Below are 26,616 nucleotides of genomic sequence, written 5' to 3' on the forward strand. Positions count from 1 at the left end.
TTCAAGTTCCTTCTTGAGCCGTGAGGCACCCTGCAGACCTCTGGCCTGTACCGCCTGCGAAACACCAGTCTGCAGCTAAATCCTCAGCAGCGAACTTCTCTGAACTATACATTCTTCTCATTACTACCTTCCCTGTGGTTGATTGCCCCTTCTAATTTGTCTTAATTAATGTGCCATTAACTTACCCACCTCTCAGTGGATTCATATTCATTGGATTTTTTTTTTTTGCAGAGTTCTCTGTTTCTCTGTACCCCCTCAGCACAGAAAGCTCTTTGCCTACAAATCAGTTTGTTTCCAAAACGTCACGCATTGTGCAGACCTCCCTTAAAAGTTGAAGCGCCCCCCCCGTCAAAACTTTGTATTTTTCCAGCTCGCCCCTCAAAAAGCATATCTAATGTCCGACTGCAGATGGAAGGTTGTACATGCAGAACGAAAGACAGCAGAAAACTGGGGCTCCTGGGTGGCTCAGTCGGCTCAGGGCACGATCTCACAGTTCATGAGTTCGAGCCCCGCATCGGGCTCTGTGCCGACAGCTCGGAGCCTGGAGCCTGCTTCGTTCTGTGTCTCCCTCTGTCTCTGCCCCTAACCCACTCACGTTCTGTCTGTCTCTCTCAAAAATAAATAAATAAACAACAACAACAAAAATTTTTTTTAAATAAAAAAACAGAAAACAATTCTGATAGGTTGTCATCAGGCCACATGGAATAAGCCAGATTTTCTTTCTCTGCAGTGCTCGTGACTGGAGAAGAGCAGGTTTAATTGGGGGGGCGGGGCATGGAAATCAGTGGAGACTTTGGTAGAGACTCTGAGGAGGCATCTGAGAACTCCCAACTATGCACCAGAAAGAATTGGTGTCATTAACTTCTCAGTGGCAAGGGTTTGTGTGTGAAGTATGCGAACACATTTAATTTTTTTTTTTTTGTATTAACAGTGCAATAACAGAGACAATTTGAAAACATGATAAAACCGGTCATAATCTTACACCCTAACTAGTAACTATTTTCATTCATTAGAAACATTTCCCAACTTGGCTTGACACACACAGGCATTTCTGTACAGTTGCCTTCTGCAGGATATCAATTTTCTTTCCAGCTCTTTCCATGGGAGCACTTGTGCTCCGTACTTCATACTTCTGACGAAACCTCGAGACTTCCGCACCTCTCACGGGAACAAGATACCTCACTGAGCAAACATATTGTCCCCAGCCCCCCTATTTCTAAATCTTCTTGGAGAGGGGTGTGGATTGAAGATGTTCGGAGCAGACCCAGGTGGGCGGGGCAGGCTGAGTTTCAGCTCTGTCTCTTGGAGCTGTGGGACCTTGGGCAAGTTGCTTAACCTCCCTGTGCCCTGGTTTCCTCCCGCGAACTGGGACAAATACTAGAACCTACTTCAGGGATGTAACTGAGCAGTGCACACAGCATATACCGTTGTGATCGTTGCCGTGTAATAAAAATACCACAAGCTCTCGCCAGGTGCCAGGTGTTGAGCTAAACTCTGCACATATTATTGTCTCGACCATGTCAGTGATGTTGTTCCTCACTGTGTGTGTTTGAAGGACACGGTGGTAACTGATTCGTTTGACCTCACGTTTGCCGAAGAACGTCTTACTTTGGTTACGTAAACTTTAGCACGGACCCAGGGAAGGCAGCGGACCCGCCCGCCGTCCACCTGATGTAGGAAGTGTGTGTTTTATGCCGACGGTTCTCAAAGTATGGTCTGGGGACACTGACCTTTGTAGGGGATCCTCAGGGTCAAAGCTGTCTTAAGAATAGCGCTAAGATGCTGTTTTCCGCTCAGATTTTCCCGGGCGCACACGGGAGTTCCCCAGAGGCTCTATGATACGTGACATCACGACAGATCGAATGCAGAGCAGGAAAGAAAACCTGGTCACGTTCCAAGTCAGACATTAACTTTGGGGAGGAAAAAACAAAAAAACAATGTCACCTCCTCTCTAAGTTATTTTGTTTTGGAAAATACAATTATGTTAGAAGTATATTATCAGGTTACCATCGTGGGCTTAATATCATTACTCTTCAAATGAATTAACAAAATATTTTTTCAATCTGTCAACGTCAGCTTCCAACGGAGAAAACACACTGAGGGCTATATTAGCCACATACGCAAAAAGCTCTTTGCACTCCTCGCCGATTTTTGCAAAACACAGAGGGAGGGATTTTGTGGCCCAAATGTGCAGGAACTTCTGTTTCAAGCCAAGAGTATTTCCTTGTTGAAGTTTTTAGGGCCTCCCCCAAGGACCGGTTTCTGCTTCTGAATTGCTGCAGATGAGGGGACCTTCTTCGAGTCCAAGAAAGCAGTGGTGAATTTCCCCCCACGTTTTTTTTTTAATTTTTTTAACGTTTATTTATTTTTGAGACAGAGACAGAGCATGAATGGGGGAGGGTCAGAGTGAGGGAGACACAGAATCTGAAACAGGCTCCAGGCTCTGAGCTGTCAGTACAGAGCCCGACGCGGGGCTCGAACTCACGGACCGCGAGATCATGACCTGAGCCGAAGTCGGCCGCTTAACCGACTGAGCCACCCAAGCGCCCCTCCCCCCACGTTTCAATTTCAGGATTCTGAAAGATTTGAAGGCATTGACGTGGACTTTAAAGAGCTGGCTTACGATGCCCAGAAAACTCCAAATGTCGTGGAGGCCACCAATAAACCAGGTCTTTACGAAAAACTGGAAGGTCTTCAGAGCAGGTGATGGTCTGCTTGCTCCCCCCCCCCCACCCCCGCCTTTATACCGGGGAAGGTGATGGTGCCTTTTCCCCATTCTCTGAGACCCTTACTGTCTTCAGCTATCCAAGCAAGTGTGTGTGTGTGTGCGCGCGCGCTTCGATTTTCCGGTATGTTAGGTAACGTGGGGTATTATGAGAGGCGCTTGTTTGGGTGGAAATGCACCAGTGCGTATATTCGCGAATACCCTCAGTGTTTCTGGCACTGATTTCCATACGCATTCCGTGTCCTGCCTCTGTCTGCCTTTGGGTCGTGTCTACGCACCTATGCGCCCAAGCAAACTTAATTACAAAATCCTATGTCTGTGCCCTCAGATTGCACCTGTGTGAGAAGGCCCTGGCAGAGTACCTGGATACGAAAAGGCTTGCCTTCCCTAGGTTTTACTTTCTGTCCTCTTCTGACCTGTTAGACATCCTTTCCAACGGCACAGCTCCTCAAGAGGTAAGCGGAGGGAGCGCTCGTGGAAGCATCCAGAAAGTCTGAGGGGGCTCCCAAGTGGGAAGGTGTCAGATTCCCCATTATGCCTCCTCTCTCTGGTAGGGTGCGTATTTCAGACCCACGTTCCCCCCCCCCCACCTCACCCCCCGGCATCTTCCACGTTTATAGTTAGGCTTCTCGGGGAGCCCCCGGCCCATCAGTGGCTCTAACCCCTGAAAGGGGAAGCTTCGAGGATGGGGAAGGTGGAGGGGTCTAAGCCTTCACAGGAGCATGCCTTTGATCGGATTCTGAAGAGAGATCCAGGTAGGTGCTAGCAAAAGTTACAGCAAACATTTCCAGGGGAGAGAAGACTGAAGGTTGTATTAACATGGCATTTTGTGATTTTTGTGTGTGCGGAAAGAGTATACACAAGGAGCTCAAAATTTGGAGTTCTGGCCCCTAGTTCTAGCCACTTGTTGGCCGTGTGGTCTTGGGAGTCCCTTCTCTTTGGCGAAATTTCCTCATCTGTAAGATAGGAGAAGGCTACTGTGGTACGGCCTTTTTCCCCCCTCTCTCTCTCTTAATATGAAAGTCCCACTGGTTGTGTTTGGAGCTGTAGACAGCGCTTCTCAAACATGAGCGTCACCTGGGGGCTCAGGTGCATCAGAATTACCTGGAACGCTTGTTAAAATGCAGATTCCTGGGCCCCAGGGTTTCAGATGAGCCTGTAGGTCCAGGTGGGGCTGGAGAGGTTGCATTTCTAAGGATTCCCCAAATGATGCTGGTGGTCTCGGGACCACCCTTCGAGAAAGACTGTCTTAGACCCTAGGTCTGCGTCTCCAAGTAACAGGTAGGACGGGGGGATGGTGTCTCCACCCGGTGTCACCCTGAGAAGACGCCAAGATCTGTGTGTATGTAGTTCTCCACTTTTCCTTTGACGGAGGATATCCGGTCAGAGTACCGTGTTCAGAAGTTACTTGGATGAGTTCTGTCCCGCCCTTCAGTGTGATTTTTGTACTTCACCTGAAGTATGGTTGGGCTCAGGTATTTCTCTTGGCTTTTAGTTTTTGTTTCTGTTTTTGTTTTTGTTTTTTCTTCCCATCCCTGTGGATTGGATTGTTTGAATATGTAGAATCCTAAAAGTCAAGATGTGCAAAAAGGTATGTTGGAAATGCCCCTCCTGTACTTCCCCTCCACTTCCTGTAGGTCACCGACCCCACTAGTTTCTGGCTTTCCTTTGCAAGAAACAAGCAAATGTTCGTTTATATCTGCCCGTGTGGTTTTCTAATTTACCCTCCTTTCTCACATAAAAGGGAGTCTGCTATGTATACTTGAAAGCAGTTTTTTATGTTGTTACATATCCTGGAAATCACTCCATATCAGTTTAAAGGCATGGCCCTCGTTTTTTTTTTCTTTTTAATGTTTATTTATTTATTTATTTTTTTAAATTTTTTTAACCTTTATTTATTTTTGAGACAGAGAGAGACAGAGCATGAATGGAGGAGGGGCAGAGAGAGAGGGAGACACAGAATCGGAAGCGGGCTCCAGGCTCTGAGCCATCAGCCCAGAGCCTGATGCGGGGCCTGAGCCCACAGACCGCGAGATCGTGACCTGAGCTGAAGTCGGACGCTCAACCAACTGAGCCACCCAGGCGCCCCTAATGTTTATTTATTTTTAAGAGAGAGCGTGTGCCAAGCAGAGGAAGGGCAGAGAGAGAGAGGGAGACGCAGAATCTGAAGCACGTTCCGGGCTCTGAGCTGTCAGCACAGAGCCCGACGTGGGGCTCGGATTCACGAGCTGTGAGATCATGACCTGACCCGGAGTCAGACGCTTAACCGACTGAGCCACCCAGGCGCCCCCCCCTCATTTTTTTTTTTAAATACACCTGCATCCTGACTCCCTGGACGATGCCACAGTTTGGCCAAAGGTTGTTGATACAATTTTTCAATTACAAATCCTGTGCCAGCGGATAACTTTGGGTTTTGTATTGTTGGGGGTCTGCCTTCCAGGCAAATGCCTAGAAGTGGGATTTTTCTGGGTCAGAGGGTAAATGCTATGCGGTCGGGTTTAGAGGTGGCCCTATTTCCCTCCGTGGGGAAACAGCCTGTTGCGTCACCACCAGCAACGGAGGAGAGCGGCTCTCATGGAGCCTAAAGATGACAGCCGTGTGTTAGTTCCCATCTTCGCCATTAACTTTCCACCTCCCTGAAATTATATTTTTGGTTTGTTGGTGAGAAGCATGTACCAAACACAGATCATCCCTAGAGTTAAAACCCACCTTTCTTTTGTTCCCCTATATAGTTTTCCGAAAAAGTTCCAGAGTAGCCCACGCATAGCGGAGTTGAGATATTTATCACACCGGCATTCTGTTTTGTAGCTATACGTTCATTAATTCCATGTGTAGGGAAAGTCAAAGATCGTTGCCAGACCTTTTGTACATGATGTGCTCATTCTTAAATATTTATATATTTTTTTAATGTTTACTTATTTTTGAGAGAGAGAGAGAGAGACAGAGCACAAGCAGGGGAGGGGCACAGAGAGAGGGAGACACAGAATCCGAAGCAGGCTCCAGGCTCCAAGGCGTCAGCACAGAGCCCGACGCGGGGCTTGAACCCACGGATCGCGAGATCATGACCTGAGCTAAAGTCGGACGCTTAATCGACTGAGCCACCCAGGCGCCCCCTCAATACTTATTTTTATTTGTCTTGCTTGGTGTGAGTAAATCTGTAATTAGCTCTTCCCTCGCCACCATCCCGAGAGATGAAGGTTAGTAGACTAATCCCCAGATCCTTCTCTGTCTGCGACTCTGTGGTAGCTTTTACAGGTGAGTGATTGAACGGTCGAGTTTGGAACTCCTGTGTGTCACAGCACTTTCTTCTCAAATCCCCCCAGATGTAGCTCTGAGACATCATCTGAGGTCCACCTGCTTTTTTTTCCCTCCCCAGATCTTTCTAGGTAACCTCATTTGTTTCTATTTGGATCTCCGTAGAGATCAAAATTTAAAGTTTAATTTTAGAAAGTTTGTATACGTTTATATACTTGGCTTTGTTAATTTTTCCAACATTTGACGAGTTTTTTCTTTCCTATCTGAAAACCAGGGTCATTATCTTGAAAAGGTTTTCTTTCTATGTGCTTTAAATTTTTTTAGCGATTGTTTAATTTTGAGAGAGAGAGAGCACGCACAAGTGGAGGACAGGCAGAGAGAGGGAGACAGAATCCAAAATAGGCTCCAGGCTCTGAGTTGTCACCACAGAGCCCGACATGGGACTCAAACCCATGAACCACGAGATCATGACCTGAGCCAAAGTTGGATGATTAACTGACTGAGCCACCCAGGCGCCCCTATTCCTATATGCTTTAAAATAACATTTATATTCCATTATCTGGATTTTTCTCCCTTTAAGTTCATCAGATTTCCATAAGCTAGGATTCTATTTTCTCTGTACAATATAACATTACCTTCATATATTCATACATATTTAAAAAAAATTTTTTTGAGTTTATTTTTGAAAGAGACAAAGCATGAGCAGGGGAGGGGCAGAGAGGGAGAGAGAGAGAGGATCTCAAGCAGGCTGCTTGCTGTCAGTGCAGAGCCCAACACAGGGCTCGATCCCATAACCCTGGAATCACGATCTGAGCCGAGATCAAGACTCAGGTCCTCAACCGACTGAGCCACCCAGGCGCCCCACATTTTCATCTGTTACCCCTCTTCCTTGGTGTCTTTCCATGGCTTCTCAAGCCCATCCACCATATTTCCTTCGTCTGTGTTGATTTGGTTCTTAAGTATTTGTTGTTCCCTTACATCATTTTCCTACCACTACCCATTCATCTCTATCTCCTATTTCATCGCGTTCGTGTTTCTTTCATTTAATTGAAAACAAGGTGGCCTTTTTCATAATCACTTGTTTCCTTTATTAAAGCTTCTCTCTCTCTCTCTCCCGCCTCCTCTCCCCCTCCCCTCTGCGCCCCTCCCCCCTTCTCTCTGACAAAGAAGGTTCCCTCCCATCAAGATACTCATCCCAAGTCACCATGGGTGGGATCCCCTCTGGTGCCCTCACAGTGTATTTACTCCTCTCCTGTCATTAGCTGGGGAGCTGGTTACGGTAAATTTAGGATTACAACTCCGGGTCCCCATACCCTGGACGCCCTGTATCTCAGAAAGCTCTACCAGAGAGCTTTCTGCTTATTTTTTTCCTCTCAGCCTGCCATTTCCCTCATGTCAGGACCACGGCGTGGCTCTCTGGGAACCCTCCTAGAACAGTCACCCAGGGCGTTACTGGAAAGGGGCCTCTGTGACATGAGACGACGTGGCGAGGGAGAACCAGGTACAGGTCTCCTGCGCCTAAGTGGTTTCAACAGCCGGGTGACTTCTTCCACAGGCCACCGCCACCACCATCGCCCTTCTGCCGCAGGGTAGCATTTTCTGAGGAGGAGGGTTTAGGAATTAACCGTCATTTTTTCCCTCCAGTCTGTTCCCATGTAGTTCAAGCAGACATTCGTGAAACTTTCGCGGCCACGATTCCCACTAATTCCACGTTCCCTTGACCACTTCTACCCAATTCATTTGGTTCCGACCTCATACCACCCTACCACTGTTCCACAAGCTTCCCTGTAAATGTTTGGTAACCGTCTCTCTAATGGCTGGCACGCAGTAGACCTCTGCACAGTCCCGTTGAGCGTCTGCCCGGACACGTTGTCCAATCCTGTGGCGTGGTTTCCCATCTTAGGTTCAACGCCATCTTTCCAAACTCTTTGACAACATGGCCAAAATGGAATTCCAGCTGGACGCCAGTGAGAAAGCGACCAAGATAAGTCTGGGCATGTACAGCAAGGAAGGAGAGTACGTGGCCTTCAGCGAGCCCTGTGACTGCAGTGGCCAGGTAGAGTAGAAGTCCTTTGCCCTCCTCATCCTGTTCTCTCGCAAGTTATCGGGCAACCTCAACCTTCAGGATGGCCATTTCAACCTTGGGCCGGAACTGCTGTCTGGGCCCTGGGACTGCCAGCTCCTCTCTAACCGACATTGGAGGAGCTCCTGGTGCCTGCCCTCCCCTCTCTGGGAAGGACACACGTCAATATTCATATATCTTTCTTAACCAAAGACCTGTGCAGAGAGGAATGAAATGCGCATAAACAACTACCCAAGTCGAGGAGAAAAGAATTTTTAAATGATTAGCAGCACCAGGAGACTTTAACGTGACAACCCCTGGGGCACCCCATTGGGGAATCTGGCACGCTGACATCTTCCCCTGGAGAAGACGTTCTTTGAGATCAGCCATTTTCCTGGGATGTCATTTCTCTGTACAAATACAGCTCAGAGTCACTTCCTCCCACAGTCCTACCCCTGGGAGAGCCAAATACCATCGTGCTCCAAGAACTACTACTTCTAAATGTCCCATGTACAATTCCAGAAACACAAAATATGGGGCAACTCTCCCCTAAAACTTCCTTCCTAGCCTCCCCATCACCACTAGAGTATAAGCTATGTGTCTGTTTTTTGACCAGAAAGCATTCAGTTGGAAAATATAATTCTAGTTTACATCTCCATACTGAGTGTGGACAGGTTATGAAAACCCACTGACTCACTGAGCAAGGTTGACCTTGCTTAGCCCAGACTAACACTTCCTTGTCTGAATGCCAGATGGCAGCTCCCCTCCCCTTGACCTGCTACTGTGTCCTGTGTGTTCCAAAGGGGCCTGTCCACCTGTTGTTAATTGAGCCTGGTTCTCACCGACCACCGTTCTGGGCCACAGAAACAAGATGGCTCCCTGTGCCTTCTGGCGGCCATTGGGCCGATGGCTGGCCTCCATTTTCTTGTCTCCCTCTGGGTGAGCGATCGTATCCTTTCCGGAATCCAGCATCTAACTTGGAGTTCTTCTTTCAGGTGGAAATATGGTTGAACCATGTGCTCGCGCATATGAAGGCCACAGTGAGGCATGGGATGACAGAAGGTGTAGTTGCTTATGAAGAAAAGCCAAGGGAACAGTGGCTCTTTGACTATCCAGCTCAGGTATTCTAACCAGGAGCTTTGTGGGCCCCCATCCTTGCCAGGTCCCCTCCCTCAGGGAAGTCCTTCGGCCTTGAGGGGATACCAGACCTCAAACTCACTATGTGCTTCACAGTCCAGAAGGCCTGGTCTCCGAATTGTCAACTAAGACTTAGTCCAGCCATTACCCTGGAGAACCTGGGATTGTCCGTTTTTACCCTCTCTGGCCACCGTAGGGAGAAAACGTAAACCGTTCAACTCACTGAGCCAGCCTGCTTTGTATATGCCGAGATCTTTGCTGAGCACAGGGGACCCCAACAGGGAACGAGACCTCATAACCCTGCCTTGCCGGAGTTTACAGACTTGACAGGGAAGCCAACTCGCTTACAAATGAGCACATAGCTAGCTGGTGGGGTCTGGGGAGCCCCCCCCCCACCTCTGCCGAGGATATGATATGTAAGCTGAGATTTGAAGTAGGAGCTAACAAGTTAACGATGGAGGGAAAGAGCAACCAGTATGGGGAGGACCTTGAGCTCAGAGGCAAGGAAGAGCATCCTGTGGTTGAAGAACTGAGTGTGGTTTGCAGCAAGAAGGGAAAGAAGGAGCCTGAGCCAGCTGATGGTTCCTACCGAGGAAACTTGAAGCCAGTTCTTACCCATCCCGTTAGGGAGTCTGACTTGCTTCTAAAATGTGTCCGAATCCTTTCCAGGCTTCCCAGGAGGGCGAGGAGGGAAGGGGGCAAATTAATGAGAAATGGCTGTGGTAGACCCTCCCCCCACCCCCCCCACCCCCCGTTAGGCGCACAGTGCCCGAGCTGGCGTGTTTGAGGGTTGCAGGCATTTACCAGGAATTGAAGCCACAGGAGTAGAGAACACTGCTCTTGGAAAAGACGCAGACCCGAGACGAGGGTGCAGAAGAGTCCCTTGGGCATCATGTAAAGACTGGCTAGCCAAGGAGGAGCCAGTAAAGCAGATTGAGAAAAGGTGCCTTTTCAGGTAGAAGGTACACCGGGGGTGGTCGCAATGGAAACCAAAAGCCGGCCAGAGGTCAGCCATGCCACACGCTTGTAAGAGATCAAGGAAAATAAAGAGGCTGGGGAGTGTCTGTGAGCTTGGTGTGGCCATGTCCGTGGAGTGCAAAGTGGTGGCGCATTGCAGGGGGCAGAGAAGGGAGAAGAAGGTGGGGAAATGTTGGCAGCGAGTGTAGACTAACAGAAACGAGAAATAAGTCAGGACTACTGCAAGGATTCTTTTGACTATGCAATGGGTGCATCGCGTTCAAAGCATCCCAGCAAGATCTCTAGCAAAACCCCACGCGCCTGATCCCAAAGGCGAGAATGGTCCTTTTTCCTACGACAGGATTCTCTGTTTGACAAAGGGAATAATCCCCATCAGGATTCTTTGTTTACCTGAATCAGACTTTTGAGGCGAGAAAATGTGTCGCCTCCTGCTCTTTCGACAGGTCTCATCTAGAGCAGTGTCTCCCCAACCACAGGATGCTACAGACGATCGGTGTATCTAAATTCTCCACCGTGACTAATTCGAATTACGCATTTTCCGTATCAGGTTGCTCAGCAAATGGAAGTCGTGTTTGTTCAAATCCCTTCTTCCATTCCTTTATTTTGACTCTCTGAAAAACACAAATCCCACTGACCACGTTGAATTTTGCTGCAATTCACCTTGGTCTCCAGGAGTAGGCTTTTCAAGGTTATAGGGTCCGAGAAATAAAAACCATGCACAGCCAAAGCGTTACGGGCAAGCAAAAATATGCCACAAATGATCATCAGAGGCTCGTTAAGCTAGAACACTCAGACCGCGGGAAGTTTAAGAAGAACAGCACAAAGACCAAGTGTTGTTGAGATGTTCAATCAACATATTGTTAACCTCCCAAGCCCAGGAACGATGCTTTGCCTGGGGAGTAAAGATGGAAAGATCAGAGTAGCAATTTCTAAAAGCCGCTGACATTGACCAGGGGGACTCTTTGGTTGTTTTCAACCAAACGATACATTTTTTTCCAGCGCAGAAAGTGCTTTCCCCACTTGGAACCACTTCACATCTCCAAGGAGACAGAGGCCAGTGGCTCACTTTGTCAGTGCTGGTAGAAGAGGGAGGGAAGGGGCTGAGGTCACCCACACAATTGCATGCTGACTCGCGCTGTGTGATGAGTGGGCTGGCTTTGGAGACAGTCCCGGTAATGGCTTTACTAAGCAGCTCCTGGTGCCACAGGTGGCCCTGACCTGCACTCAGATCTGGTGGACCACGGAGGTGGGCATTGCGTTTGCCAGGCTGGAGGAAGGCTACGAGAACGCCCTGAAGGACTATTACAGGAAGCAAGTGGTGCAGCTCAAAACCCTCATCACCATGTTACTCGGCCAGCTCTCCGAAGGGGACCGGCAGAAGATTATGACCATATGCACCGTTGATGTGCACGCCCGGGATGTGGTGGCCAAGATGATCGCTCAGAAGGTGAGTCCCAAACATCCGGGAGTGTCCCTCTTTGTCGCCAGCTACACCGTGAACGGTGGGATAAGGGAGAAGCTCGCATACAGCCCACACGTGGGGGTCCCAGACTCTGCCCCGGCCAGAGAGCTGGCGGAGGGTCATGGTGGCTGCTCCCAGCGAACGTGCGTAATGAGAGCAGCTAATGCTCTCTGTGCTGTGGTGGGCGCAGCATGGACTCCTGACTGGTAGGCAAAACCCAGCTCATCCAGAGCCCCGCGTGGCCTGTGGCCACGGGGCCACCGGTGGAACGGCGATTGAGCCCCCTCCTCTGCGCTCTCTCTTCAGGTGGACAATGCTCAGGCCTTCCTCTGGCTGTCCCAGCTGCGGCATCGTTGGGACGACGAGGCCAAACACTGCTTTGCCAACATCTGTGATGCGCAGTTTCTATATTCCTACGAGTACCTGGGAAATACGCCTCGCCTGGTGATCACGCCTCTGACAGACCGGTGAGCGCTGGCATCAGCCACTCACGGAGAACCCGATTGGTGTCAGGCTCGGGCCGTCTTAACGGGCCACTGCCCCTTGCTAGTTGCCCACAGAGCTGTAGGGAGGGAGCGCCTGCCCACACAACACACGTAAAAATAAAACTTGAAGGAGGAAGGACAGAACCCTTCTCAGGGCAAATCCGTGAGCTGTGATTTTTTTTTTTTTTTGAGGAATTTACTAGGGGAGAATCCCATACCCCTGGGTTCTCACACCAGCTCTAACACATACTGGCTACTTGACCTTGAAAAACTTGACCTAATGCTTGTTTTTCTCATCTATGAAATGGAGGCGGTTACTTGTTAAACTGGTCTGGGATCCCCAGAAGGGAAAACAAAACCAAAAAAAAAACTACTGATAAGCATTCCGGAAAGTGGAATTTTGTGTATAGAAGGCTGGAAATGGGGAAAACCCAAGATGTGTTCCTGGAAGAAGGGGAGACGCTTGACTTGGGGGGCGATGTGGTTGGCCATAAGCCTGGTAAGGTGGGTCCGAGTCAGGCTATAAATATGCAGCATACATTTTTTTAGCCAGTAAGTAGCGATAAACTATTGAAAATTTTTCATCAGCCAAATAAAACGATGGAAACTGTATTTCATGGAGACTTATCTGAGAGCACAGCGTGGGCAAAGGAGAGCGAGGACAGGATATTTTAATTCTGTTGAGATTTCCATAAATTCTGCTATGATCTGGTGCCCTTTTCCCGTATAATTTCATTGAGCACTAAATCTCTTCTCCAAAGAGCTGCATGTCTGAATGGCTGGCTTACTCCAAATAAGTGACTTGTAGACGGTGAAAAGACTGTCATCAGTGGTGAAGGCTAGAGTGGCCACGTAGAATCTGTGTCATCTCTTACTGAATTTCCCCCCTGCCTGTTTTTAAGTGTTTCCACCTGTATTCTGGCCAAATCCTCAGATGTATTTCCAAGGAACATTGAGTGGAGTTGTAATCGCGGCATTCGCGGCATGACCTGGGATGTGGGAAAATCCCAACATCATCCATAGAGCAGGACCTCATGGTTGATCTCTTCCCCCCGCCCCCATGCTGTTCCTTTCCTTAATTCGTTTTCCTGCCCAGCCTGGAAGGATCTTCCACCCAGAGTCCATTCCACGTTTGCTCTTGTCTTTCTCTCCTTTTCATTTTTTGTGGGAGCCCGCAGAGGTCGCGTCGCTGTCTCTGGTCACTCTCCCTGCACTTAGGAATGGAAGCTCTTTGCAGTCAGGGAGCTTTGTCTGTCTTATTTGTTGCTATGTCACCAGCCACCTGCTAGATGTTGGAATTGATACCTGTCGAAGGAATGAATGGTGCTTGAATATTGAAGACCTCTGTGGTAAGAATAGACAGAATTAAGAATAGGAGGTTGACTCAGGAGGGGATCCACACAGCACTCTCTGCCTTGGCTCCCAAAGAAGGAGGAACAGCTACTCTGTCCTCTGCCCTGATGCGGGGCCCGATACTCCTCTCTGCCCCATCTTCGGACGAAAGGCAGATAACACCCGTTCAGAGGGAGATGCGGGTTTCTCTGCGGCTGGGACAGTATCGGCAACAGCAGCTCAGAGGGTTCGGGCACCTTAGGGTTGCACTTGGCCTTCACTTGGTATTAGTCCATTAGAGGAGCTCATTCAGTGCGGGCCAAAGGGAAAAGTGTTCCCGCGTCAGGCTTCATTCAGAGCGGACCCTCTCCTGTGTTGTGGTTATTCTCAGCAAGACACGCACCCTAAACAGGAAGGAAATGGGGTCCAGGATTCTCTCTTGCAGTGAGTTTTCCTGCCAGCCTTGGAATATAAGCTAATAGTTTGGGAATTCCTAACGCTCGCAACGAATCACAAAGCTGTTCTGTATCTGAGCAGTTCAACGAATGTCCGTTTCTGACTCTAGACTGTATGCTCCGTGGTAATGTTGACTTCGATGTACTCACTGTTCTACCCCAAGGGACCCGGCGCTGTGATAGGCATTCAAGTTCACTCCTTGACCGAATTCAGTGGAACGATTTCTGACACAACGCGCCCCCACTTCTCCATCCCCAGTCAGAATATCTCCTTCCTTTCCGTGGACATAGCAGACATGATCATTCCAAGTGATAAAAAGTCTAAGACTTTTTTCTTTTCCCTGGGTCGTCACGCCCGCCCCAGCGTTGAAGATAATTACCTCTTTTGGATTTACAAGTCTCTAGTACACGAATGCTGAAGGCCTCTGGAAAGGGAGAGGGTAAAGCTCTGGCAAGGAATTCTCTCCAAAACAGGATTTTATCACCCCTCCTATGAAACGATGCAAAAAAAATAAGAACTAGAAAGGAAGACTTAACACAAATAATGGTGAATACTGTATAGACCTTGACCTCGTTTGGCTCTTTAGATGCTTTTCTGACAAAGTGGTATGTAGTGAATATTTATATGTAAAATTCCATTTTCTCATTGACTTCCATTATTATCTCAAGAAATGTTTTGCCCGGGAAAAAAAAAAAAAGGCCTTAACACAGAAAATCACATTTTAAAGAGCATTCAGCCTTGTCCGGTGTGTAGCTTAAGTACATTTAATTCTCTCCTGCCAGAGGAATTAATCAAATGGACAATTGATCCATAAAACCTTTGCACATTCATTAAAAGCATAGCCGCATTACAGTACCTCCGACTGATTATGCCTATTTCTTTGGAATTTCCCACTGCCCGGATGGGACCTGAATTTATAAGTAGCTACGATATATTCGCAGGACTCTGGCGTAGCACTAAGCTGAAGAACTAAATGGAAATGCCTTTTCAGCCTGAACAAAAGCAATTCGCATAAGTTGTTTCTCAACCTTTGGATGACCTCCTCTTCCCTCAACTCACCTTCACACACAGACGCCCCTTTCAGCCCCGTGCTGCTGCGTTAAGTACTAATCAACTGCTTATCAAGTTTGAGTACCTCTTAATATCTCAGGAACTGCTGCGAGTAGGTGAGATTTAATTGACCCAAGAGTGTTGGAAGGGGGTTTGCCGGACAAGGACGCAGCACAAGTCCTACACTCCCTAAGTCTTCATCTGCAGTTTTTTATCAGAAAAACTTTGTACTCTGTAAGCAAAGACGATAAAGTCGCCCAGAGGTAACCATTGTTAATATCTAGTCCGTTTCCTTCTGCGTGTAGATGTTGACAAAATGAAATTGCAATCCTGTGCTGTATATAAAATACCATAGATTTTTTTTTTTACACAACATTATAAATTTTTTTTTAACGTTTATTCATTTTTGAGACAGAGAGAGACAGAGCATGAATGGGGGAAGGTCAGAGAGCGAGGGAGACACAGAATCTGAAACAGGCTCCAGGCTCTGAGCTGTCAGCACAGAGCCCGACACGGGGCTTGAACTCACGGACCGCGAGATCATGACCCGAGCCGAAGCCGGACGCCCAACCGACTGAGCCACCCAGGCACCCCTTACGTAACATTATATCATGGGCATATTCTCACAACATTCTTCTGAAACACTCTAAGAGCCGACTTACCTTCTCCTTCCAAGTCTCCCATAATTTATGTAACAGACCCATGTTATAAAATGTTTCAGCCACACCTAAGCTTTTACTCTTGAGAATAAATCTGCCATGAACTTGCTTATAAATAACTTTGTGCTGCGTTTCCTAATATTTCCCCAGGAGACAGTCCAAGAGGCAGGGTAATTAGGTGACACATACTTTAAAATTATTCTTGAAACCGGGGCGCCTGGGTGGCTCAGTCAGTTAAGCGTCCGACTTCGGCTCAGGTCACGATCTCGCGGTCCGTGAGTTCGAGACCCGCGTTGGGCTCTGGGCTTATGGCTCAGAGCCTGGAGCCTGTTTCCGGTTCTGTGTCTCCCTCTCTCTCTGCCCCTCCCCCGTTCATGCTCTGTCTCTCTCTGTCTCAAAAATAAATAAACGTTAAAAAAAAAATTAAAAAAAAATTATTCTTGAAACCAATATTGTTCCCACTCTCACCAGCAGTTTATGAGAATGTTTACCTTGCAACATCCTCACCAATATTAAGTATCGTGGTCAAAATATTATTTTATAAGTCAGAATGGGATCTCATATGGATTTGGATGTCCTTAATTACTCACAGACTTTAGCATTTTTATGTGCTCATTGGCTAGTAGATTTTCCTGTCCTGTGAATTATTTATGACTGTTCCTGCCCATTTTATTACTTTTATGTTTAGAAAGTCCCTGCTCATTTCAAGATCAGCTCCATTTCACCTGTATTTTACCACAGCTTCTTTTGTTTTATTTTTCCCTTTTTCTTTTAAAACTCTTGGGTAAACTTTTGGGCTTTTGAGTAGAGGGAGTGTTTTTACCGCAACATTTTTGGTTACGAGTGCTAGAAGCCAAACCCTAACTAAGGTAAACAGAGGGAGGAATTGTTACCTCATGTGCCTAGGAAATGAGTCTAGCTCCGGGGCCTGGATGGGGAGAGATCGGTGATGGAACTCTCTCCTCTCACGGCTCTGTTTCCTTCTGAATATTAACTTCTCTCTCGCACGGGTTTTCATTGTATGGCTGCAAGGGCGGTCTCCATGCCCACGACTTCATGAATCTTCCGGGAGGAAGAGACACCCTCCCCCCCGCTTCTCAGCTCCGTAGATCTGATTCCTTCAAGGGACTCTGGTGAGCCCTGTTTGGATCCTGTGCCGATCTCTGAGTCCCTCACTGGAGCCACCGAGCTTGATTATTTTGCCCAGCCGGAGTCTTGTGCCCACCCCTGGGAGGGTGGGAGATACTTTGGTTGATGGCTGTGCAGCCAGAGGGCTTACCGTAAGTGTGGACTCCTGAGCAAGGAAAACCCACAGAAACTACTACGGCAGGGAATATTTGATTTCTTTGGCTGCCAAGTAACCAGTGGACATGACGTGTTTTAGTGAGCCATGCGCCCTTTCCCTCACTGGTCTGTGATGTTTGCTCCACCACATTCAAAATTCTGAGTTCTCAGACTACCTCAAAGCGTCTATCCTGTTTCATCATTATGTCCATCAACATGCCACATTATTTAAGGATTGTAGCTTTGTCGTGAGCTCTCCTATTTGTGTAGTAAATGTCCACATCATCTTTTATATATATATATATTATATATAAGTATATAATATATTATATATAATATACATTATATATAAGTATATAATATATATAATATACATTATATATAAGTATATAATATATATAATATACATTATATATAAGTATATAATATATATAATATACATTATATATAAGTATATAATATACATTATATATATAAGTATATAATATATATGTAATATATATTATATATTTATCTCTTCTCTTTTCAAATGAACTTGAATCATTTTGTCAGGTTCCAAAATATAAATGGTTAGGGTTTTTGATGGGTGAGTCTTAATACCTTCAAGTTAATTTGGAAAGAATAGCCATCTTTATGATATGCGATACTTTTCTGTATATTCATATCTTGAATTATGTTTATATATCTTTCAGTTTCGGTTTTATATATTTCAGCTCAGAAAAGTGTCTAAGTATCGTCATAAAGGTTTTGAATATTTTTTATTATCACTAGGTGCTTTTAAGAATTTTGTTGCTAGGGGCGCCTGGGTGGCTCAGTTGGTTAAGTGTCCGACTTCAGCTCAGGTCATGATCTCACAGTTTGTGAGTTCGAGCCCCGCATTGGGTTCTGTGCTGTCAGCACGGAGCCTGGAGCCTGCTTCGGATTCTGTGTCTCCCTCTCTCTCTGCCCCTCCCCTGCTTGTGCTCTCTTTCTCTCTGTCTCTCAAAAATAAATAAACATTAAAAAATTTTTTTAAATAAAAATTTTGTTGCTATACAAGGTTTTTCATTATATATATGTTTTAAAACAATTTGAGGTTTCTTTTATGTATCAAAAATTTGTACCCATTCCAAATGTACCGCTTAATGATTTCCAGTAACTTGACCATGTGGTATAACCATCACCATAAATCAGTTATACAACATTTTTAACCTCCTCAATGAGATCCCTCACGTCCATTTATATACCCATTCCCACCCCCAGCCCCAGCCAACCACTGAGCTACTTTCTGTGTCTCTAAATTTGGCTTATTCCAGCCACTTCTTGTAAACGGAGCCATACAACTTGTCCCTAGTGTCTGGCTTTTTCATTTTACACAGAGTAGGGGGGTTTGTCCATGATAGAGCACGTGGCAGTAGTCCATTGCTTTTTCTTACTAATATCCCATGTCATAGACAGGACACATTTTATCTATCCAGTCACCTATTGATGGACACTTAGGTTATTTCCAGTTTGGGGCTGTCACAAACAATGTCGCTGTGAGCCTTTGCGTGCAAGTCCTTGTGTAGACGTTAAGTTTTCATTTCTCTTGGGCCGATACTCAGGAGGGGAGTTGCTTGGTGGTACGAGATCTTTATGTTGAACTTTCTGGAAAACGGGCAAACTGTTTTCCAAAGTGGCTGAATCATTTTACATCCCACCCACCACCCCCCCCCCCCGACAGTAGACAGGGGTTCTCATCTCTCCACAGCCTTGACAACTTTATTATTGTCTGTCTTGTGTATTACAGCCGTCCAAGGGGGTGTGAAGTAGGATCTCATCTGAGTTTTAATTGCGATTTCCCTAATAATGCTGTTGAGCGTCTTTTCTTGTGCTCATTAGCCATTTGTCGATCTCCTTGGTGTCATCCCGTTCATGTCCTTTGCCTCCCGTTTGATCCGTTTGTCATCTCGCTGAGTTGTGAGAAGCCTTTGTATATTCTGGTTTTATGGGACATGTGTTTGCAAGTATTGTATCCCCATCTGCCGCTTCCCTTTTTACTTTCCGAACGGTGTCTTTTGAGGCGCAAAAGTGTTTAATTTGTGTGAGGTCCAATCTGTCAAGCTTTTCTTTTTGGACCATGCTTTAGGTGTCATAGCTAAGAAATCTTTGCTTAATTCCACTGTGTCTCTGCCTTTTCACTTGTGTATAGAACGAAACTCACCTTTATGAAGTTATCTCTTGTTCTGCCCATCGACTGCCCAATATTAGAAAAATTCTGAGAACTTTAGTCTTGATTCTCTTGACTTTTCTAAGTCACTACTAGAATTTCCAAACATATCTGAGACATAAATATGAAGCATAATTAGACGTACTCAGGCTTCGTTACTAAGCACGCTGTTATTTTTGTTCCAGAGATCATGTGTCAGTCATTGCTCTGTGTTCTGTCATATTTTGAGAAAGACATTTACCAAGTTGTAGGGGCAAAGAGAAAGATGAGCACTGGGTGAGCGACGATCTCATAACCAAATGGCATAAGTAATAGATCTTAGAATCGGGGCCATGTATGCTGAAGACAACATTCATATTTAAACATTAAAATGTTATGGGGTACCTGGGTGGCTCAGCCAGTTAAGCGTCCGGCTTCAGCTCAGGTCACGATCTCACGGTTTGTGAGTTCGAGCCCCGTGTCAGGCTGTGTGCTGACAGCTCGGAGCCTGGAACCTGCTCCAGATTCTGTGTCTCCCTTGAAAGTGCTTAGAAGGTTAACTTGCATTTATCCTTCCTAAATTTTACCCTGTTGGATCTACCCCTATCATTTTCAACTGTTAGGATTATTTTGAATTCAGTCTATGTTGCATGTAATCGATTATTTCTTAATCCAAGTTACTGATAAAAATATTGACTATCATGGACCCGAGTTCTCCTGGTCACGCTAGAGGGACCCCTGCCGGGGAGATATTGTTGCAATCCATGTTCATTCTTATGAATAATCATCATCCATGTTATGATTATTGAACCGTGTGGTAGGTAGAATTCTAAGGATGATCCCCATGATCTTTTCCCCTGTATGATCTCCTCCCCTTTGAGTATGGGTGAAAACTATACATATGATCATGTCATTCCCATGATAATACTTTGCCTTATAGCAAGAGGGAAATAATTCAAGTGGACCCAATGTCATCGTGTGAGACCTTGAAAGTAGAGTTCTCTCCTGGCCGAAGACAGAAGGGGGAATCAGAGAGATCTGAATGTGAGACAAACTTGACACACTGTTGTTGATTTTGAAGGTAGAGGGAGCCATATGCAAAGATGATAGAAAGGCCCAGAGGAGCTGAGCTATCCCCTGGCCAACAGTAACCAATGAGGACCTCAGTCTTCCAACTGGTAGGAACTTAATTCAACCAAGAACTCGAGTGAACTAGGAAGCAGATTCTTCCCCAGAGTGTCCAGATAAGAGTGCAGCCAACAGTTACCTTGATTTTGGTCTTTGAGACCCTCCAGAGAGGATCCACCTGGACTTCTGACCTAAAAGAGTAAGAGAATAAGCGAGTGTTGTTTTAAGCTACTTCGTTTATGGTAATTTCTTACATGGCAGGAGAAAAACGAATACAAAACAACTATAAAGATTTCACCAACTCTAAGATAACTCAGACCACATTTCCAGGATAGCTACAGGCCACTTATAGCTGCAATCGAGATGCAGGGTCTTTGATAGTTTCTTTAATCTGCCAATTGAATAACTGTATCGAAACAGAAAAGCTATATTGCATATATTTTTCACCTTAAAAAAATAATACCTTAAACATGGATCGGCCTTCTTTTCAAGGCACCTTCCTATCTCTTGTCTCCTCTTGTCCTCACGGAAGCCTCCTGAGGGGCGAGAAGACCAAAGCCTATGGGAGTCATTTGCGCAAAGAGAACAAGACTGACTTCAGCTTGATATTTGGAAAGCCTTTCAAGCAATTGCAACGGGCACACTGTGGAAGGAGCTGCCTTCCGAAATCATAAACCCTGCCTCGCTGGAGGAAAAGGCTGATGTAGCCCTCCTGGAAGGATTTAATTAATGGGAAAGAGCCTGGCTTGGTTAAAAGGCCAAACCTCTGAGGTCCGTCCCGGAACAAAAGGGTCTGTCTTCCCAGGAACAACCAGACTAAATGGATCCGTATCCGTGTTGGGGCCAGCTGGCCAGGCAAGAGCGCCTCTTGGAGGAGTCCTTGCCATTCTCACAATTGCTATTGGCTCAACACAGCGAGCTTACTGAATTCCTTGGTGCAAAGCCCAAGACTGTGGGATGGATTCCAGTGACCGCTTCTGTTAAGGCACCAAGGTTTCCTTCCCTGGCTGAGTTGTGCAAACACTTTGTACCAGAGGCAACGTAGGAACCCTATCTGACTCCAGAGCCCTCGCCTGAGACCTCGATAGCCTGATCCGCCCACCTCAGTGGAAAACAGCTGCAGACTGAAGCGGCTGGCTTAATGTTGACAGAGATGGACAGGCTGACAAGACCCCACATTGAACTTTAGAGCAGGAGCGGGTATCCCTAAGGCCTAGGACGGCCGGATGGCCCATGACCCAAGCAAAATGGTGACCCTCATGTGGAAGACGGAGGCACTGTTTTCCTTTTGGTTTACTCATGGCCCAAGCCTAAGCCCCACTGCCCCTGCCTTAGTTATTATTAGCCTTAGCCCAGCCTCCCTTCCCGAAGCTCAGTCTTCCCGTCTGTAAAATAGGGATTGGATTAGTTGATCTCAGAACACGCCTTCGAGCTCTAGAGTTCTGTTACTATGGGGAGAAAAATATTTTGCGGGGAGGGAGGGCCCTCCCCCTACCCCCTACCCCCTACCCCCTACCCCCTACCCCCAAGTACTTCTTCTGGAGATCATCAGAAGCTCAGCAGTAGATACTCCAGGAGAGATTGACACCCGGCTCCAAGGGTTTCTTCCCAGAGATTCTTGAGTTTTCTGTGCGAATTCTATTTCTGCAAACCCTTGTGTTTCTGGACTCCTGGACTCCTCGAGAGCCCTGCAGCTCTATGGAGAAGAGGCCTGGGTCCCCCTCTGGCCGGCAGAGGAGGCTGCCATGGACAAATCGGGTGGGAGAGAGTGGGGAGGTGAGTTGGCCGGAGGCCAGGGAGTCTGCCAGTCCGGGCAGCTGCCTTTCCTCCTGGGAGGTTCAGGGCTGCAACAGCCCCTGGAAAGTTCTAGAAGAAGCCGAGGCTCGGGTGGGTAGAAGGCACCGGGGCCAATCTGGAGTCAGAACTCAGCCCCTGAGAGCGGGTATGGCCTCTGTTAGGACTCAGCTAGGAGTGTCTGAGAGAGGAGAGAAGCACCCTGGGGGAGCCCAGCTCACCAGCCCTGAAATGCAGCCCATCAGTTGAGCCAACACCTGCCCTCACACGGGAAAACTGCCAGTGGAATAGCAGGTCCCCACACCTGTCCTGTCCACCTGGGGATCTGCCTTCCTGAGTGTCACGAGCAAAGGCTGAAATATATCTGGGAATTTTGCACTCAATTAAAGGAGAATTCAGGGGGCAGCTGGGTGGCTCAGTCGGTCAAGGATCCGATTTTGGCTCAGGTCATGATCCCACAGTTCCGTGAGTTCGAGCCCCGCGTCGGGCTCTGCACTGACAGCGCGGAGCCTGCTTGGGATTCCCTCTCTCTCCCTCTCTCTCTCTGCACGCCCCCCATCACACTTTCTCTGTCTCTCTCAAAATACATAAACTTAGAGAATTCGGGAACTCCCTTCGTCTTTCCAAAGCCATTTTGGTTTCGGTGGAGATGCAGTCGCCATCTGGCCACAAGAGTATTCACCTGGAACTACCGGTGAACTCTAGACATCAGATTCCAGAACAGAATTCATCTTGGAGGCCCCCTTGGGTGGCCCCTTCTGGTCCAACCTGCAGGTGGAGAGCCTATGTTATTAATTTTCTAGGTATCAAGAAGTGAGGCCAGTGGCACGTTTTTTAATGGCTTTATTGAGGTCTAATTTACATGCGTTACAGTTCGCCCATTACGAGGGTACAATTCAATGACGGTTAGTACTTTGTAGAGTTGTGCAACCATTACCATCATCCAGTTTCAGACTTTGCCATCACCGTGTTTGTGTTAATACCCTCTAGTTCGATCCACGTTGTTGCAAATGGCAAGATTTCATTCTTTTTTTTCACCACCACGTCATATTCCATTGTGTTTGTGTATGTGTGTATATATATGTATATATATGCCACATCTTCTTTATTCATAAGTTGGGGAACACTTGGGTTCTTTCCGTAATTTGGCTATTGTTGATGGCGCTGCTATAAACATTGGGTTACACGTGTCCTTCAAATCAGCATTTTTGTATCCTTTGAATAAATACGTAGTACGATTCCTGGGTCGTAGGGTAGTTCCGTTTTTAATTTTTTGAGGAACCTCCATACTGTTTTCCAGAGTGGCTATACCAGTTTGCATTCCCACCAATAGTGAAAGAGGGTTTCCCTTTCTCTGCATCCTTGCCAACATCTGTTGTTGCCTGAGTTGTTAATGTGAGCCGTTCTGACAGGTGTGAGGGGTGTCTCATTGTGGTTTTGATTTGTATTTCCCTGATGATGAGTGACGTTGAGCATTTTCTCATGTGTCTGTTGACCATCTGGATATTTTCTTTGGAAAAGTGTCTGTTCACGTCTTCTTCCCATTTCTTCACTGGATTGTTTGTCTTTTGGGTGCGGAGTTTGGTAAGTTCTTGATAGATTTTGGATACCAACCCTTTATCCAATATGTCATTTGCACATATTTTCTCCCATTCTATTGGTTGCCTTTCGTTTTGATGATTGTTTCCTTCGCCGTGCAGAAGCTTTTTATCTTGATGAGGTCCCAATAGTTCATTTTTGCCTTTATTTCCCTTGCCTCTGGAGACATGTCAAATAAGTTGCTGTAATGTAAGTCTGTTTTAGAAAGTACCAGAAGCAAGCCTAATGCTTGTTTTTATTTTATTATCATTAGGAAAGATAGTCAAAGGAGGATTAAACAGAATGGAATGACTGATGGCTTCATTCATGAATTTGTTTCATAAATAATTATTTAGGGTCTCTATGTGGCCAGAGCCGTTTCTGGAGATGAAACCACGAGTAGGACATGGCCCCACCTTCACGTGTCTTTTGAAGGTTGTATGAACAACATGTGTGGTATATGTTGGACGCTGACATGCAGGACAGTGGGGGAGGACCTCAGCTGAGGGACATGTACTCGCTCCCCCCAGTGCTGAGGGGTCTGGGGATACTTAGCCGGGGAGCTAATGTCAAATATGAGCCCCAAGGGATGAGTGGCCACCACTAGGCTACTAACGACGATGTTGAGGAAGGACACGACTCAGGTAGACTGGAAGGGCGGGGGGCTGGGTGGGGGAAGGAGAGAGGGACGAGCACAGTCCTCGTGTGTCTGAGTGTCCTCATCCATTTGAGCTGCTATAACAAAATACAATACACCGGGGGGCTTATAAACAACAGAAATTCATTCCTCACAGTTCCGGAAGCCGGCAGGTCCCAGGTCAAGGCACCGGCATGGTCCCGTTCTTGTCTGGGGCCCTTTTCTGGCTCCTAGCAGGTATCTCGTCACTGTGGGCTCACCTGGTGGCGGAAGGGAGGAGGGATCCCTCTGAAGCCTCTTTTATAAGGCTGCTAATCTCATTCCTGAGGCTCCTCCTTCACGAGCTAATCGCCTTCTGAAGGCCCCACCTCCCAATACCGTAGTCTTGGGGGGTTAGGATTTTAGCGTAGGAGCTGGGGAGGTGGGGCACACAAACCTTCGAGACAGAGCACGAGCAAGTGAGAACAGCTGTACGTGAAGGCACCTTAGAGTGTTGGGGCTGAAGGAGACACGAGAAATGGGCAATGAGCTAGAAAACGGAGCAGGGGCGAGCTCAGGGAGGGAGAATCACCATCAGAGGATTCCTCAGAGAGTGCTCCCCACAGTGCTGTGGGGAGCAGATGGCGGTGGAGGCTCTGGCTTTCCTTTTATGGAAGCTGTCGGCCGCTATGTTCCAGAGCCTCAGCTCTAGCTCCCTAGGACCCAGCAGGGCCCAAGCCGTGGGCCGGGCCACCTGGGGCCCTGAGAATGACCGACACGCTCCCATGTTTTGACAGATGCTACATCACCCTCACTCAGTCTCTGCACCTGACCATGAGCGGAGCTCCGGCAGGACCCGCGGGCACAGGCAAGACGGAGACCACCAAGGACCTGGGCCGAGCACTGGGCGTCATGGTGTACGTGTTCAACTGCTCAGAACAGATGGACTACAAGGTAAGGCCCGGCTGGGCGGGGGTGCCTGGGGACCGGGGGGGGGGGGGGCGGGCCACACCGGGGACCAGGCTCATCCATGCCACCCTGGCCCGGCTCAGAGGCCCGGCCCTGGAGGGTTCCGCTGGCTGCATCCCGGGAGACCTGAGGATCTCTGACCCCTGGAGCTCGTTGACCTCTCCAGAAGCCGATCGGCTTCCACCGATGAACTTTGCAGCCGTAGGTGGGTGATTTCACGTGGGGCTCTTCATTTGGTGACCCGTACGATGGAGAAGCTGAACATATATCTGAAGACTTAAGTTCACTGTTTGACCTAGAACCACAGGAAAGCTCACAAGGGGCTACCGTAAAATCTTCACATAAAAGTCCTACTTGTGCTTTTGTGGAAAGGTGGACATTTCCTCAGAATTTCTACAAGGGCAGGTGGGACTTCTTTTTTTTTTTTTTTTCATTTTATTTTATTTTTATGTTTTTATTTGATTTTTGAAAGAGAGAGAGAGAGAGAGAGAGAGTGTGAGTGCAAGCAGGGGAGGGGCAGAGAGAGAGGAAGACACAGAATCCGAAGCAGGTTCCAGGCTCTGAGCCATCAGCACAGAGCCCGATGCGGGCCTCGAAGCCACGGACCGGGAGATCATGACCTGAGCCAAAGTCGGACACTTAACTGACTGAGCCCCCCGGGTGCCCCGGGCAGGTGTGACTTCTGAAGTCAGACTCGATTAACCTCCACTCCTAATCAATGATTTGATGCTCACAACGGACAAATGCAAGGGTAATGGTCTTCACTCAGGCGCTCAGCATCGTCTTCTCAAATATATTCCAAGTCCTGTGTCATAGAGAAAAGCAAGAGAAAACGACAGGCTTATAGGTCACTTCTTAGGTAGAAGTATTCTGCTTACAACCAGATTTCCTATAGATGCTCTTTATAAAAAAAAAATGGAATAAGATTCTCACTTTTTCATTATTTTTATTTTGTTTTCCTGTATTATTTTTGTAAACTGTCTTACGTCCCTTTTGCAACAGGATGGCACGTAAATAAATTTATAGCGGGGGAAAAAATAAAACAATTGCATTAAGTAGATTAAATATTTATACATAGAAATCACGGTATGATGGGTACAAAGTAAATTTAATTTAAAAATAATTTTAGAGACTTCAAGGGAACATATAGAACTCCAAACAAGATTCATCAGCTGTAACTTTAATAATTTCTCTCGTACATAAAATTTTGCTGTGCAAAGAGTTGCAGCAGCCAAAAAGCACCATGTTTTTTTTTCCCCGGGAAGCAAACAAAATGAGGATTCAGACCCCAAAACAGCTGTCTTCCCCATATTTTACTGGGTCTAAATTTTAGCATGATTGCTCTTACTGCTGGACACATTACAGTGATAGCTCTCTTTAAGCCAGGCTGAAAGAAGAAAGGTTTTCTATTTCTTTTTTTAAATTGTTTTTTCTAACGTTTATTTTTGAGAGAGAGACAGAGTGTGAGTGGGAGAGGGG

General features: G+C 47.0%; 1 protein-coding gene across 1 annotated transcript in view; it reads left to right on the forward strand.

Annotated features, from left to right (window-relative positions):
- The window catches only part of DNAH9 (dynein axonemal heavy chain 9), a 332,476-nt gene that overhangs the window by 86,635 nt on the left and 219,225 nt on the right, over nucleotides 1–26,616 (forward strand). The window contains exons 21-27 of the mRNA XM_042967844.1: nucleotides 2,573–2,703; nucleotides 3,054–3,180; nucleotides 7,884–8,036; nucleotides 9,038–9,163; nucleotides 11,365–11,604; nucleotides 11,926–12,086; nucleotides 24,966–25,122. Coding sequence (XP_042823778.1) covers nucleotides 2,573–2,703; nucleotides 3,054–3,180; nucleotides 7,884–8,036; nucleotides 9,038–9,163; nucleotides 11,365–11,604; nucleotides 11,926–12,086; nucleotides 24,966–25,122 — 1,095 coding nt within the window. The remainder of the gene's footprint in view (nucleotides 1–2,572; nucleotides 2,704–3,053; nucleotides 3,181–7,883; nucleotides 8,037–9,037; nucleotides 9,164–11,364; nucleotides 11,605–11,925; nucleotides 12,087–24,965; nucleotides 25,123–26,616) is intronic.

This window comes from Panthera tigris, chromosome E1, assembly GCF_018350195.1.
Source record: "Panthera tigris isolate Pti1 chromosome E1, P.tigris_Pti1_mat1.1, whole genome shotgun sequence".
Classification (NCBI taxonomy): Eukaryota; Metazoa; Chordata; class Mammalia; order Carnivora; family Felidae; genus Panthera; species Panthera tigris.